Consider the following 17,381-nt stretch of genomic DNA (forward strand, 5'->3'; position numbering starts at 1 on the left):
CAGTGCGTGGGCTTCTCATTCCGGTGGCATCTTTTGTTGCGGAGCACAGGCTCTAGGGGGTGTGGGCTTCAGTAGTGGTGGCGCACGGGCTCAGTAGTTGTGGCTCGCGGGATCTAGAGTGCAGGCTCAGGAGTTGTGGCTCACGGGCCTAGTTGCTCCGCGGCATGTGGGATCCTCCCAGACCAGGGCTCGAACCCTTGTCCCCTGCCCTGGCAGGCAGATTCTTAACCACTGCACCACCAGGGAAGTCCCAATAAGAGTATTTTAAGAGGAGGATCCCAGCACCTGGTACCATGCCATGGTGTTGCAACATCTGTAAGAGAACAACAGCTGCAGGTTTGTAAATCTGCCAAGCTCACCTGCTATCTGACCTCCAGATTGACATCAGATGGCAGTTTTCAGAACTATAAATCATTTTCTCTCCAAATTGGACTTTTTTTAAAAAATTTTTATTTTTTTAAATTTATTTATATTTTTGGCTGTGTTGGGTCTTCGTTTCTGTGCGAGGGCTTTCTCTAGTTGTGGCAAGCGGGGGCCACTCTTCATCGCGGTGCGCGGGCCTCTCACTATCGCGGCCTCTCTTGTTGCGGAGCACAGGCTTCAGACGCGCAGGCTCAGTAGTTGTGGCTCACGGGCCTAGTTGCTCCGCGGCATGTGGGATCCTCCCAGACCAGGGCTCGAACCCGTGTCCCCTGCATTGGCAGGCAGATTCTCAACCACTGCGCCACAAGGGAGGCCCCAAATTGGACCCTTTACCAAGCATTCCTCATCATCCAAATTGGGAAAAGATACCTGGTCTTCCACAAGTGACTATTAAAAGAGCTGAAAAGCTGCTGTCTTACGGCCAAATGACTAAAATCAATAAATGACTGCTGAATAAGTGGAGTTCTAGTGATTAAATCCATGATCACTTCTATGCAGTCTGCAGTGCTGTCTTCGGCATTAAATAATCAATCCAATTATCCATAACTTAGGGTTAAATACTCTTCATTTCCCTCTGATCTGATGGATGGGTACTTGAGCATGAAGCTTAAATACTCAAACTAAACACTGGGGGTAGAGTTCCGGCACAGTCTCGCTTCTAACACCAGACACTATAAATTGTGCTGAAATCTCTGAGCTACTGGTGAAATCATGTCCTACGTGGATGGTGTTACCATAATCCATTATTTTCTAAAGCTGTCAAACTTGAACCCTTGAGCGGGAAAGGTTGCTGCACAAAAATGAAATCCAGTTGCATCTGGAAGCCTACACCTCCGTGGGAGTTCGAATCAGGTTGAGTGCAGTTCTGTGCTACACAGAACAGCTTTCCGTGCAGGAGGTAGGATATTAAATGCTTTCTGAACTCCATTAGTTACTCCTGCTGAGAGTGAAAAAAAGTCCGCATAAATGCATAAAAATTGAATTGCCTATGAGGTAAGGAATGAGGTGGTACTTTGCTGCCAAACATTATTTTCCGTTCAGATGGTTTACAATCACACATACAATGCAGAATCCGAGTACATACCTGCAAGGAAGGTGCCTAAAATCTAATGCCATCTCGATCTGGTTACAATCCCCCGATTTTGCTTCAGTTAACTCCCACTCTGTCCCCCCAACCCCGCCCCAGATGGAGCCCACAACTCCATTCCAGGCCAGACAGACATGCGGCTCAGGCTGGCCCAGTCAGGGCGTCAGAGATGCTTAGCCTCAGTGGCTGAGCGAGAGGCCCGTGGCCCAGGCAGAGAACCGAGCTGCAATCTGGGGTGGATGGGACTATTCAGAAAGGGGGAGGCACTCTTTCTTTCTCCCCTCTCCCCTCCCTGAACTCAGGAGAAGGTGGGTCTGGGATTGCGGTCAGTCGTTCTGCCGTCACACGCAATCTCTGAAGGAAGGCAACAGGAAGGAGAGACTAAAGCTGAAAGCTGGAGAGACGCTGATCCTGAGGGCACTGCTTGGAGACCCACTAGCCGGCTGTACGTCTGAATTTTCAGTTATATTAGCCAATAAATCTCACTTTTCTTCGATTTAGGTTTACTTTCATTTGCAATCAAAATAGTCCTAACTGGTAACCAATTAAAGTGGAGAACCATTTCAATTTACATTTCAGGCTTGAAGAGGCTTATCTCATTCTACAGGTAAGGAGGCACACTGAGAGGCAGGTAAGTGCCTTGCTGAGGTCCTCTGCTAGTCAGCAGTACAGCCAGGACTAGAAAAGTGATGTTTTCACTCTACCAGGGGGAGAGTTAATGCATTGGACTTGCTTAGAACTTTTAATTAAAACTTTGCTCTGATCAAAAGTTTACTTATTGGATATTGTTATACTTTAAAAAAGAATTTATAAATTAATATTTTAAGTCATCCTTTGCATTGTTACCTAGGATATGGACTCGAAAATACATTGATAAACTAAATTTCTCAGTAATGCGCCTGTGGTCTGCTGAAGCAGCAATAGAAATAAGCCCAACGAAAATAGCTTAAAATGTTTTATTAAGTATATATAATATTACAGGGTAATATTTACAAAGTTATGTTTTTTAAATAAAAAAGTATCTTGGCAAAGATTGCAGATATTCAAAGCTTCAAACAGTGATAAATTGATTTAATACATATAAAAAAAACCTTTAACGGTAACACAGCTGTAAAACAACTTTGGTCTTTAAATCACTGCAAAAAATGGCTGACAAATAGCACACCTTTAATTGCTATGGAAGAAAGCCCCCAAGAGAGGATCTTGCACATAGCAACACTGGAGTTTTCTTTAGAATGGTTAATGGATATTTATACGGTGTGGGATCTAATTCTCAGCAATGGCTTTTTGTAAGTAATGCTCCGTTTAATAAAAAACAAAAATGCTTCCCTCTCTCACCAACCCTGACAACAACACTTTTAACATTCCACTGATGTTGCCCTACAGAGAAGTTTATTACAAATGCTCTTTTTTCAAAAGGCTAAATTTATGGGAAAGCTGGTCTTAAATGTTAAGTAAGAGCTGTCAAAAGCCAAAGGCAGGAAAACTTCCTGTTCACTGCTCATCTCTTAAAAGTTACCTGGATTATCCTTATTAGCCACAGAAAATGACCTAACAAAGGACCCCAGTGGGTGATGGCAGTTAGTGATTTTGAAAATATGACACATGTAAAACTAATGTTTTAAAACAAACTCTCCACCAAATGACACACAATAAAAAGATAAAGGGTTGCCCAACAATCATTTCTCTAGTTTCCACCAATGGGTAAATAAAGGGGTATGCCATTCCATGCACACACCACAGATGTCTGTTTTTGAATACCCATGTTAGGACAAGAGAAATCTAGGTGATATAGAGCTTAATTCGTATTCATGAGAAGGAGGAACAAACTCACCACTTTTTAAGCTTTATTATAACTCAAACCACAATTTGGTTGGTCACTTACTAAACTGACTACAGCATCCTGAAAAGAGCAATACTCCCAACTATGGGATAGCCCCATTATTTTCATTCTGACATTCTCAGAAATTTTAACAGATTGGACCTGGGGTTTCCAGGTGAAAAAAAATCATCACCTTTTAAGGTTTTCAGAGCATGTGAAATTTGTCTAAAAAGAAAACTCTCTAGCTCACCCTCTTACAAACACGGGGAAGTCTAAATACAGCCTGCTCTCAGTCATCAAACTTACGGAATGAGCGTCTATTGTATGTAAAACGCTGCAGGAAGAGAAAGGAAGGAAAAAAAAAAAGCCTCTTGCTATGTACGGAGGAATTTTTAAATTGAACAAGAGGCAAGACAAAAACCCAACAAAGCTAGGCAGAGACACGTGAAGTACTAGGAAAGGTAAGTAAGAGATGAAAGAGGCAGGTGGACAGATAGGCACAGATCGCAAAGGAGAGCCAGTCAGGGAGGAAGGGTGGGAGGGTGTTTTGAAGGAGAAAGAAATTTGATTTGGCAGAAAAGGTTGGAAAGGTTTGTTGCCAAAATGACAAATGGTGTCACTCTGAGAACATACAGTAAATAAAACTGGATGGAAGAGTTGATGGCAAAAATTGGGATCTCTAAGTGAAAAAGCAGATTATGGGGGGAACAGATATATGATGTTCAAAACATTGTTAGCAACTTTAATTTGGTGTGACAGAAAACTTACTGCCATTGTAAGTCTAATTTAAAGAGAATGAACTGGCCCAATGATGCCCAAGTAAGAGGGCTCCTGCTGCTGTGGTCCCTTTTCCAGAGAAGCTGACGAGGAAGAGCAAGGGTTGACTTCATCTGGCGTTTCTCCTGCTACCTCTGTGTGTTGTCTAGGGCAGTGAATGCCTCAAAAGACAGGCAGTGTTAAAGAGAACACAAAGGATGGATAAGTCCCAAGACTGAACTCCAAATAAATGAGAGCTGACTACATATTAAAGGTACAACTCTGGTTCATAAAAAAGTTTACTATAAAGATTTCATACCTGACTTTTTCTTAATAGAGAATAGGAATTTGGATCTTTTTCAAGTCCAACTGCTTTTCCCCTCCTTTCATCAAAATTGATTTCTAAAGTAACAAACAATACTAGTGAAATATAAATATTTTCAGAAGGAAAAAGAGTAGAGGGAGCCATCAAATTTGTGTAAAGGAATACAGCTCCCTCTACATATGATAATATTTTGGACAGGAACACAATTAGGGAAGAACTTTTTTTTTCCTTTTTTTTTTTTCAAGAAGAGCTGTCTTCATAGTGTGTTCACTTTTCTGAGGCATCAGCAGGTTATAAATTTTGGTTTGCCATGAGCAAACCAGTTGGTCCCAACGTAAAATATGACAAGCAATTTGGCATAAAAGAGGCACGCGGGAACATTCAGTGGACTAAGAGATAACTATTAATAATGCAACTACAAATATGAATGTCTTATTACACAAACAGGAAGAATAACTAGTATTTTTAGAGGGCATTGGTGAGCAGTCAAAAAGCTTGGCAAATTACCTAGAATTTTTAAAAGTTTTAAGTGATCAAATATTCACATCAAATATAAGTCCACCCAATAAAGATCTTTGTTTTTAACTGTTTTCACTAAAAGCATGAAATTAACATTTGCTCTCCTGTAGGTACCCCACTGTTGTCCATACAGAAGATACATGTGCCTATCTTACACATGAGCGCATACACACACACACACCCACAAGGGAAGAAAATCTAATAATCTAAAAGTACTCCAGGCGATCACAACTGTCAGAATGTTAATTTTCTTCTAATGGGGGTAGGAAACGTGGGTTTTGTTTTACTTTTCAACCTTAGAGTAAGGTGAATATGAGGCAGGACGACAGGAGGAAGATGACGGGTGTTTATCATGCAACACAGATACAACAGTAATAAAATCACCCGTTCAGGGTTGGCCTATTGGCCTGACGGTGACACACATTATGTTGCCATGCAGAAGACTCATAGTTCAAATCTCAATCTTGGTTTTTCATGCCCCAGATCAGAAAAGAAGCGAAGAAACACTGTAGATTGTGCCTTCAAATCCGAGGAAGGGAATACGTATGTTACAACCATCGCTATTTCTGCTGAAAAGTGTGAACAAGGTTCTCTGAGAATAAGTCTGGCTCCTTTCTGCAGTGATGTTACCGTGTCACTGGACCATGTTCAAAGAGGAGAAAAAGTGCTACATCTCATACAGCGGCAGAAGCAAATAACAGAAGGACAAGACAGGATGTAAAGGGTGGCGTGAAGAAAAGAAGGAAACATCCATCAGTAAAATCACCCTCAATCCGGAAAGGGTCTGGTACACTGTACGTTGAAGGAACAATGTGTGAGTGGCAACCCCCAAGAATGAAGACCATGATCTCCGTCAGTATCACATCCCACGGAGGCAGCCTACAAGACAGATGTTCCCGACTGAATTCCTGTCTGTGCTTAATGTTATTCCCTTGACCTGGAAGTGGCAGACCCATTATTCAGCTAACACCATTAATTGCCAAAGTGGCTGTGAACCTGAGTTTTCTAAGGCTTGACGGAAGCCACTGTTTTCATAGATAGCTCTGGGTAACCAGGTTAGTGTCAGGAAATTTTCACCTTGTACCAATTTAAACTGGTGACCTAGAGTCAAGAGGCCCCAGGATCTGAAAGGCATCATTCTTGGAAGTTGCCCACTCTCCTTTGCCCCTAATTGAATAAAAGTAACAACAGAAAACTGGATATCAATTGGGCACACAACACAGATCATAATTCTTTTATTAACTAAATTAAAAATGCTTTGAATAAAAACTTAATTGTAACAATCATTGAAAGGTCAATTATTTACTTTCTCCCATAGATGGAAACCAGTTACTTTTCTTGTTTTCTTCTCCAAAACAGTGAATCAAGGCCACGGTGCTTAAACACAAGTGTATTTCTTTCATGTCGTACTACTCTCCAAATCAGAGTCCATCATTTTACTTCAGTTACTCTGGAAAATTGAAAAATGAACATATAATTGCTATGATGTCTATTTTCTATGCCTTTAACAAGTTGATGTATTTTAAAATTTGAAAATCGTTTCAGATATATGGTATCAAAAAATAAAGAAAAATTATTTAATCTTAGATTTGCAAAGGTCACAGACATAAACCGGGCAAATCATTAGCCTTTTTAGTTGCAGTAAGTAAAAGGCCAATGCCAAATGGAAATAAAAATCAACAAAATCTGATAACCTCCGTTTGCTGGGTTGGCGGAGAAGCCGAGAGACATTGATTCTTCCAAAGCAAAAGATATTTATCCTAGAACAATATTCTATCACTTTCACTTTAGATCGACACCATTCATTTAAGGTAAGAGAATTAAACATGTGATTAGGTGTAAGTGAAAGAGGAAATGGGACTGTGGTCCTAAGAGGGTACCTGGAACCTCACTCACCAACAAGGCAGTTACACTATGGGCATCGTGCACTGTTAGTAGGAAGAACCCACCACAGACATTTGGAAAAAACCCACAAATTCTGAACAGCTAAAAATTAGCAAAATTAAGGGAATTTCAAAGGTCATTGTAGATTTCATGCGCTATGAACACACAAAAACTGCTGTCTTAACTCCTGATACAATGGTGCAAAAAAAGTCACATCTTAAAGGAAATTAACAAAGGAAGAGGCACTCAAGGTTCTTCTACTGGTTTTCTGAAAATGAAGAAGTGTTTAGTTTTTTTATACAACTACAGAGGAATGACGCCACAGTAGGAAAAGGAAAAAAAAAAACAACGAAATCAAAAAATAGAACACCAGAATGCAAACACGGACAAACCATGCCACACTTTCAGGTACCAGTTCTTTTTTAAATGCCATTTAATGTATTCCTGCTAATCATGGTTTTTTTTAGGAGGGCAGTGGTTAGCAGAGCATGCATTTTTTGTAATAAAGGCTGTGACGCAAAATTACTAAAGTGGGATCATTCTGTGACTGCTTACTGAACACAGTCTAAGCATTGTTTTAAACTTAGTCCACTAGGCACAGTCAGCGTGTTTTTAATCTTACGCAAAAATTAATTACACTCAGGGGAATATAGCCTCTTGAGATAAATGCTGCACTTTGCTGTAGAGGTTAGCAGGCAGGTCACAGACTTTAAACAGTAAAATACGAAGCAGACTATCCACATGATCAGGGAATGATTGTAAATAGCAAAGGTATGAAGAAAGTTTTGATAAAATGAAAACATAGTTTTTAAAATGTTAACAGAACTAAAGTATCAGAACATGTTAAGGTAAAATCAAAATGAATGCTTGCAGCACTCAATATCTCAGACTTACTTATCTTTAAGAACTAATAAATATAGGTCTTTGAAAGTCAATAAAAATTAGAAGTTATTAGCCCAGAGTCCCCCCTCCCAAGAGCTGAAGTGACTAAACATTTCTCTCCCTCTTTTTTAAATCCTTTCCCAAAAGGTTAGAACCCAGTTCCTGCTTGGAAAAGCAGAGATATTAAGTCTCCATGGGTTAAATGCAACAAAATCACTAACACAAGCACAAAAGAAACTCTGTCAAGATTATAAAGATTTGTGCCAAATTATCTAAGTGTCGTATAAAAAGCATTTTAAAGTTACAGTCACCAGACATTGCATCTGAAAAATACCTTTTTTAAAAAAGAAGTAATTCCTCTTTGTTGTGAGCAATGAGACTGAAGAGTCTGATTAGTGACACCCTACAGCTTTTATATTACTAGTTTTGCAACTTTTAACAGAGTAGATTGAAGTTTTAGAAACCAAGAAATGTAGGCCTTTATGATTTGACAGTGTCCCTTTTATTTAAAAAAAGCCATACTTTCAAGAAGCAATTTTATTTCTTTTCAATGTCCATATTTTAACCCACCTATAATTGTGGGTGCATTTTATACTTACCATCATTCATCATTCCTTTTGATTCTTTAAATGCTAAGAATTAGTAACAAGCCAAGCAGTTAGTAAGATTCCACAATTAGAAATCATTTCTAGACAAACAAATATGCAGTAATATCATGCCAACTATTCCACAGCTATAAAGCCAAATTAATTTTAAGGTTATTATTTGATTACAAAAGCCTTTCTGCGGATCATACCCACAGGCTCCACAAAGGGACACAAAGTTGGGAATACAGATCTAGATTTAGAGAGAAAGAAAGTGAGATGTTTTGGTCTCACTCCAAGATGACAACCTGTGTCTTCCTGAAATTTATAATTAGAAATTGAAATTAACTGAGATTCTTCTCTACTAGGGGTGTTACATTTCATCTTGGCCAATTAAAAAGGCAATAGTCCCCTCACCCAAATATCACCTGGCTAGCACAAGCAACTACTGGAGAGACACAGAACAGTGCATTTTTCTCAGAGGTGAAAATGTTACAAAAGCAATACTCTTAATTCTTGATGAATAATCAAGAAAAGAGAGGTTAAGGCAATAAAAAAACCTAGATTCTTCCCAAGGCATAGACAGCATTCTAACTGCTTTGGGGACCAGTTCAAATTATTATGAACTGGTAATGGATCAAGAAGAATTTATAAATTTGTAATAACCACATACCATTAAGGGGTTCCTCTACAGCTTTCTGGAAAATATTTAAAATATATTTACATAAAATAGAATTTATTTCATGTCCTTTTCTACTAAAATTTATATATGCTAACATTTAAACTATAGACAAACAGTGAATATATATAGTCAAAAACCAAAGTAAAGCAATAAAAGTTAGTTAGAAAAGCAAAGCTTGCCAAGTCTAGCTATTAGTTTTATAATAACTGAATTATTCTCTTAATATTCTTTTTTTATGCAGAATTTCCCACCCCACCCTGCCTCTCTCCGTTCAAGAAATCCTAACTGAGAAGCACAAACACAGATAGCAACATAATAAATAATACAGTTAAGCCAGAGATGAGAACAAAACAATCATTTTCAAGTCGCGCAAATTGAACTCGGTAACAGGGAAAGAAAAAGTGTTATGATTTAATGGTCTAATGGCTGGATTATGTCTAACAGAGGCACTTTTAAAACTTCTGGCTGTTTGTGACCAGTGTAGCTACGGCACCAATGTTTTTAGAGTGAACACCTGGGGTAAGATGCAACCCCACTTCCCTCGCCTCTCAAGCACATCTGTTGAGGCTTATCAGCTTTAGGGGCATATGTAATCTCCGCTTCCTGCCACAGACAGGAGTCTTGCTTTTGGCATTCCAGACAGAGCTTTTATTAATCCTTTATAGGAAGGTGAGTACAATACAGCCCTTTCAAGATCTTATTTCCATAAAGTAGCTCTTGTGCTTGTCACCAGGATGAGTCTCTATCTACAAATGTTTTTTTCACCCCCCCTCATTTATCCCTCTCGGTTTATCTCCTAAATTTGCTCCTTTTCTTGGAATTTTCTCAGGTAGCTTATTAAGGTAGCCAAGATATAGTAAAAACTACAGTACAGTTTGCAGGAAGAAAAATGCTTATAAAATGGGGGAAGGAGGGAAATGAATCAATTCAGAACAGCTATTTTTCAGCCATATTTCCATTTACTTTATAGATTATCATTTTTAATGAAATCAATTTAATATAAACTTCTCTCCCTCATTTTTAAGCCTGAAATATCATTCTGTATATGCACATCAAATGGATCCAACAGGTGAGGCAATATATTGGAATCGGCTTCCTTCAGCAGATAACGACCATTATTCTTACACATAAACTTTTCAGTTCTGGGTGTGAGAAGACAGCACAATCTTAAGGTATCATTTATTCTATCCCATTGCTAGTAAATGACCAAACAGAAGTTTTAAAATAGATTGGATCTATCCATGCAAAGGTCATGAAATGACTTCAGTGTTCTCTTAATTTGATGTCACACCAAACAGAGAGCAATGGGGTTCAATATCTCAATTACCATTCCTCAGACTAAACCATCAAGTGATCATACCCAATTCATTTAAGAAATTTTAACTTACCCTAGGAGGTTGTATAGTCTTGTGATTGGAAGCTGATGAAATTAAAATATAAGAAAATGAATTTAATTAATGAAAGAAATTAAGGCAATATTATGTTTAATTTTAAGATAAAATGTTCACGGCTAAAACCAAAGGTTCCAGTAACTCCACTGAAAGATTTCTGGCTTTGATAGACTATTAAAAAATACAGAACACTCTTAATTATATACATTGACAGAATAAAATGATGCAAATAATCCACCCCAATCAAATAATAAACACACTCTCTCATTTGTGCATGCCGTATCTCCCCCCAAATCAGCCACTTGTTACACTTTGTGGTGGAAAAACTTTGGCATCGACTCAGCCCTTCTGTAGGCTCTACACCCCTCCCTACTTGACCCAGCTGGAATGTGGAAAGAATAGGGCAATGACCACTCCATCGCCCACCCTTAGCTCACTGCTCTTGTTCCCTGTAGCCCAGTCTTCTTTTTTTCTTCTTCCATCTTTCCAGTTTTCAAAGCTCCACATAGCTAACAAACTAAAGAAAATATCAGATCCCTCTGAGTGTAGAGAATTATTCTAGGCAGCTAGTTTTAGCTACAGTCAAGCCCTTCTCTGTATCCCTTCTTAGCTTTTCAAGTTACCCTTCACTGCTGCTCAATGGATTGGTTAATGAAGATGAAGGAATACAGGGCACGAAGAAAGTGACAAAAGGGAAAAGAACCGCTCTAGTTGCATAGGGAAGAAAAGAGAACTTCCTTACAAAAACCAAGTGAGAAGGTCCCGGAGCAGCTAAAACCAGTCCTAAATACAGAATCAGAGTCCTACAGAGATAAGCATCAAGGGGCAACATCCTGTGAGTGACTCTGTAGGAAGAATGCTACTGGATAGTCAGTTCCACTGGTCTATGGATTGGATGACGGCACTGGATTTACTTATGAGCAGATTGAGGCAGGCCCCCAGAACTGCTCTGGTCTTCTGTGCTAATTATGTCCTACCACTCCTCCATGTCCACTCTACCAAGCTTCTAAAACTGATGGAAAATGGGGGTGACACCTGACCCAAGCCAATCTATAGAGGAGTCAGAAGCAGGTAAGGCTCACTCCAACGGGGGAAATGGCAACTGACTGGCCGGAAAAGTTTCTCTCTCCCATTGGAACCTGGAGAGGAGACACAGAAAGAAGACTAGAAAGCTGGTGAAGGGAAAGAAAGGTGAAAAGGAGACAGAAAGTAAGCAAAGAGAAGCTCAAAGCTTAGAGCCAAAGGTAAGAAAATATACCAGTGAGAAGACATGAATAGGATCAAAATATAAAAACATTAAGGAGAGGATGAGCTAGTTGGCTAGCAGGTAAAGAACCAAAGAGAGAGGAACTAAGTAACTACACTGGCAGGAGGGCATCAGCTAACTCTTGTTACTGAGAGGGCAAATGATGACTCAGTCTTTAGAGATGTACTGGATTCTTCCAATTCCTAAACTACTTACTATACTTATGCTGTGAGGCCCAGTTATAGATCTGCTCTCATGAGATTCCCATCTCTGTTAGTGTCATGTGTGGCTTGAAAGTAAATCTCCTTTACTGGAGGCACCTGGGGAGTGGTTTGGTCCTTGCAACCAAACAAGAAGGAAACCTCTTTTCAAAGTACTATGGAGTGAAATGTGTTGGGAACATGGGTAAATCACATTTAGCAACCTCCCAAATAAACCAAGCAGAATTACAGAACTTTATTAGGGACGATCATGATGGTTACATGTATATACAACTTACTTTAACTAAACCATGTCCTGTGTCTATGTTCTATCAAGGAAAAGAGATCTGAACAGCTATGTAAATTTCTGATTGGCAATGTGAAGGGTCAGAGGTAAGATTTTAGAGCTATATTTTCGAGCTCATAAATTATTTATCAGAATTAGTATTAAGAACTGCCAAGCAACTGCTTTAATAACCCTAATAATGTGTAAAGAAGAGTTTCTGAGTTCTGATTCTCAGGTCCAAGGAACATCACATTTGGCTAGCCCATTCTGAAACAAAGATATCTATAAAGAACAGGGATTCAAAGGGCACCAGTCAGCTGTGATCCCTCAAATATTATAAAACCAAACAGTGTAGAAGTGAATTTTGCTTGCGTTAATCCTCTTCAATAGGCATATGACCTACGTGACTAAAGAATGACTGCGATTTATCTGCTGTTACCATGGGCCTAAGGCATTGACAGCCATGTATATATATATTTTTAAATCACAAGCCTTAAGCATTCCATATGAGCTCACTTGCAATGCTTCATCTGGATTTGTTCTCCTCTCCCAGGAACACTTGACCCATGCTATAAATATATTTCCAGGTTTTGAATTTTCAGGGACAACTTTTTCTATTGATTCCAGATTCACCTCTCCTCAACAATGGGGAAGAAAATATCACTGAGTTTTACATATCTATTTCATGTCATTCTAAAATATCTGAGATCTGGTAAATATGGTTTCTGACTGCTAGTATGTTGATTCATATCAAAACATGACTATATTCCCTTATACTGAACTAAATAGCAACAGCTTAGGAAAATTAAAAAGTACTGACCCTTATGAAGAATGGACATAAGCATCCTACATAGGTAACACACCCAACTTCAATGAGTTTAGCTAGTTCTTTGTAATCTTCTATATTGTCTCACATTCTTATTGTTCTCAGCCCTTGATTTCATTTTATGAAATTTAAATGTTTTAGTAAATAAACAAACAAAAAACCCTAACACAGTTAAAAAAAGAGCAACAGAGAAAATTAAACTTAAAATCCTACTATTTAAAGTAATAATTAAGGCTACAAATTTAAACTGGGAAATAATGAAAACGATAAAAGTTAAATCTCTCATAGAGACATAACTTACTCCAAGATAGCTTGGATTTAAAAAAAAAAAAAAAACTATCTGAGGATTTTATTACTTTGAAATCAAGACACATTCTTTAGACTTTTCCAAAATAGAGCCTCTGCAACAAGTAAAAGTTACACTGGAAGCATTTACAATTTTTACTTCCTGATACAAATGCTCAAATTTGCAACCTTAATGTTATATATACTCAGATTTACACATTCAGATTATATATGAAAAACACATCAACTTTTCTAGTCTACCACGTTATCTAAAGAGCTACTTTCCTGTACCTTTTCTCTTCTTGCCCTTCAACTGACCGAAGGTATTTCTCTGAACTCTGGTATCAGACAAGTTGATTTGAAAAGTTAATTTAGAATAGTCTCAAAATGTAAATAAAACTGGACTAAATTCTTAACTTACACATGGTATATTTATATGTCAAACTATCATAAAGAAAAAATAATCTGGGGAACTTTCCAGGATTTCAGTTTCACTTTGAATCTGATGTGAGAGTAATATGTTTGTAATTATACTGGTTTCACAGGCTTCTTAGGGATGTAGCAGTGGAGAAGGGGGGAGAGCGAGGTCAAGGGGGTAACAGCTAGACAATGCTTATTTCCACTGAATCAGCATCTCCAGACCTGCTGGTCTTCGTGAGACACGGAAGGCATGTGGGAGCATGGGAATAAAAGGGAGCGTGATCCAGATAATGAGGGGAAAAAAAAAGAACAAAGAGCTGACCATCAGTCAAAGACACCTAATACAGCATCACGCCGTAGGGATACTGCAGGTCACGTACTGTTCTCAAGTATTCCTAGGGAGCTACAGCAGCAGCAGTGTCATCTTCAAGACCCAGACAAATGGTGACTAGAAGACTCAACAGAAATAGAATCTGCATCAGCATTCATAATGCGATGCTCACAATGGCTACAAATGAATGCCATTCTGCTTTAGAAGTCTTAATAGCGCTTTACGGCTTGAACTAAGAAAATTTCATTGAGGAGACAACTCTGGCTTATGAACACATAAACTAAAGATAAGTAAATTTTAGTTAAGTATTTTACTTGTTTATCTAATAAGCATTAATTAAAGGGGGGCAAAAATATATAAAAGAATTGAACTCAATGATTAGTCAGCGAAAGCTGAAGTTCATAAATAAAGGTAAGATTTCTTTGAAAGTACTATACAAGTCAAGTGGGGAATTATCTGACTGTAACAATTCAAAGTTTATGTTAATTTTTAGAAACATATGAAGTTTACCTAAAGCAAAGCAGAAAGACTGACTTTTTTACTCCATTAATTTGTAACTTTTGATTATTTTGACAAATGGTTAAGAGTTTGCTTTACTTCATAAATAAAAGACAGAAATCTTTTACTTAAGGGAGACTAATATAACCAGATTGTAGGGAATATCTTTAGCTTAAGTAAGACATCACACTAGTTTTAGGTATTTAATATTAAAGGCATCTACCTCCATAAACATATTAAAAATAAGAATTTACACAGAGATCTGTTATTTGAAAATTGGAAGACTAAATACAAAGTTTAGAAACAATAAGCTAAGTCCACACTTACTCACAACTGATTTTAAGAGTAGTAAAAGCTTAAAATTTAAAACTCAATGTTCTGATTATACTGGTTTTAACTAAAAATATTTTAAAGTCAAGTGTCAGAGGACACTGCTCTTTAATTAACAAAAGTGACAGATTTTGAATTTCAATTCTGTCTACTAGGGGAGTCAAGGTCTGTAAATAGTCTGCAAGAAGAGCAACTGACAAATAGGTCTCTGTGAAAGGACTCTATCATAGAAACAATGGGTGAATTAAAAATCCTTTTTTATTAATTAAAATGAACCCTCAGGGCTTCCCTGGTGGCGCAGTGGCTAAGAATCCGTCTGCCAACGCAGGGGACACGGGCTCGAGCCCTGGCCCGGGAAGATCCCACATGCCGTGTAGCAACTAAGCCCATGCGCTACAACTACAGAGCCTGCGCTCTAGAGCCCGCAAGCCACAACTACTGAAGCCCGCGCACCTAAAGCCCGTGTTCGGCAACAAGAGAAGCCACGACAATGAGAAGCCCGAGCACCGCAATGAAGAGTAGCCCCTGCTCACCGCAGCTAGAGAAAGCCCGCGCACGGCAACGAAGACCCAACACAGCCAAAAAAATACCAAAACAAAACAAACAATTAATAAATTAATTTAAAAAAAAGAATCCTCAAAAATCTCTCCTTTTGTTTAGTAGAAAAAAGTTTATACATTCTAAAACATACAGCTGTTTTCTTTTAAACTAGTTAATAATCTAAACTTTTCATTAGTTCATATGATTTCTACCCCCTTTTATTGCACCCCAAATAATTCCAAATTTATTTAAAAAATACAGCAGCATTCACTGTATTTTCTCATTTTTGGAGTTACCAATGCATTTCTTTGGTCCTAAACAGTAAGAATTAACCAAAAGCATTTTCCTGGCGTAGGCTAACAAAAATAAGGTTGACTTACCAACACATTTCATATAAACTAATCCAAGTAATTCTGCTAGAGCTATAATACCCAAACCTGAAATCAGAAGAGGACCATGTACTGGGGTACACTCTGTAAAAAACAAATGAAATTCTATATTAGAAATTCACATGAAATAATTGAACTTTTAAAAAAGAACTAGCAATAACAGTAATAATATTGAGTTTTAAGGAGATTCTTTTTCTAATTATCAAGAAACAAAAATTAGCTATATATGTTCATCACTATTAAGTCAGTCAGTGAAATGACTCCCAATTACTAAAAGAAAAAAGCCTTTGTCTGTATAATATGTACCTTATCACATCAAGACTAATGGAAAATAGTGTGTAAAGCTAAGGCTCCAACCAACTGGATGGAGCCTGGTTATTTTAAAAGCTCTCCCACAGATATAGGCATAGCAGTTTGACTGCTGGAACAATCAGCCCACAAGCCATATACAGCCAATATTCTTATGGCAATGTGGAAAGCACTATTCTCAGTGGGGTGAAAATGAGAGTACTAAAAGAAAAGCTCACAGCACCAAATGGCTGGCAAGGATGTGGAGCGACAGGAATTTTCATCCACTGCTGGTGGTAATGCAAAATGGTACAGCCACCTTGGAAGACACTCCGGCAATTTGTTAAAAAACTAAATATATTCTTAACGTACAACCCAGCAAACGCACTCCTTGGTATTGACCCAAATGGAGCTGAAACTTACGTCCACACAAAAAAATGCACATGGATGTCTAGAGCAACTTATTCTTAATTGCCCCAAACCGGAAGCAACCAAGCTGTCCCTCAATAGGTGAATGGATAAACAAACTGTGGTACATACATACATACAATGGAATGTCATTCAGTGCTAAAAGGAAAAGAGCTATCAAGCCACAAAAAGACACGGTTACTAAGTAAAAGAAGCCAATCTGAAAAGGCAAAATACTGCATGATTCCAACTATAAGACATTCTGGAAAACGCAAAACTATGAAGACAGTAAAAAGATCAGTGGTTGCTAGGGGTTTAGGGGGAGGGAGGAGGAATAGGCAGAGCACAGAGGATTTTTAGGGCAGTGAAACTTTATTGTATGATATTGTATCTATGACTATGATCCATGTCATTATACATTTATCAAAATCATAGCATGTACAACACTAAGAATGAACCCTTACGTAAACTATGGATTCTGGGTGGTAATGTGTCAATGCTGGTTCAACAACTATAACACATTTACCACTCTGCTGGGGGATAGCGGAGGATGCTGTTATGTGGGGTATACGGGAATTCTCTGTACTTTCCACTCAATTTTGCTGGGAGCCTAAAACTGCTCTAAAAAATAAAGTCTATATATTAAAAAAAAAAAAGGAAGAAAGAAAAAGAAACAGAAAGAAGAACTCTAAGAGAAATCCCTGGTAAGACAAAGTGAGACTAGAGAAGGATGAGACTTTTACCTGAGACACAGAGGCTGAATCCAACCACAGAGAGCACATGGCCCAGTACTTGAAGGATCAATATGGCAATGGTGAAGAAGGACATCCCCATAGCTGCAGAGAGGAGAGGTGGGTTGAGAGTGTTTAAAAAGCAATCACTCCTACTTGTATTTTGTGCAATCAAGAATAATATCCTATGACCAAAAACTGCCTCTGGAGCTCCTTGTCAGATGGTAGATTCGTTTCCAGTGATCTAA

General features: G+C 38.3%; 1 protein-coding gene across 6 annotated transcripts in view; it reads right to left on the bottom strand.

The window, feature by feature from the left end:
- Positions 1 to 6,134: 6,134 nt before the first annotated feature.
- CD47 (CD47 molecule) overlaps positions 6,135 to 17,381 on the bottom strand; it is a 51,879-nt gene continuing 40,632 nt past the window's right edge. For 2 of the 6 annotated variants that reach the window (XM_082394771.1, XM_082394766.1), the window contains 6 exons: positions 17,146 to 17,238; positions 15,698 to 15,790; positions 10,353 to 10,384; positions 8,956 to 8,980; positions 8,495 to 8,535; positions 6,135 to 6,382 (listed from right to left, as the gene is read on the bottom strand). In XM_082394771.1, coding sequence (XP_082250897.1) covers positions 6,374 to 6,382; positions 8,495 to 8,535; positions 8,956 to 8,980; positions 10,353 to 10,384; positions 15,698 to 15,790; positions 17,146 to 17,238 — 293 coding nt within the window. In that variant the 3' untranslated portion in view covers positions 6,135 to 6,373. Of the gene's footprint in view, positions 6,383 to 8,297; positions 8,331 to 8,494; positions 8,536 to 8,955; positions 8,981 to 10,352; positions 10,385 to 15,697; positions 15,791 to 17,145; positions 17,239 to 17,381 lie in introns of all 6 variants that reach the window. The other 4 variants (XM_082394767.1, XM_082394768.1, XM_082394769.1 and 1 more) reach the window with 4 other exon arrangements.

Source organism: Balaenoptera borealis, assembly GCF_965194805.1.
Source record: "Balaenoptera borealis genome assembly, chromosome: 5".
Taxonomy (NCBI): domain Eukaryota; kingdom Metazoa; phylum Chordata; class Mammalia; order Artiodactyla; family Balaenopteridae; genus Balaenoptera; species Balaenoptera borealis.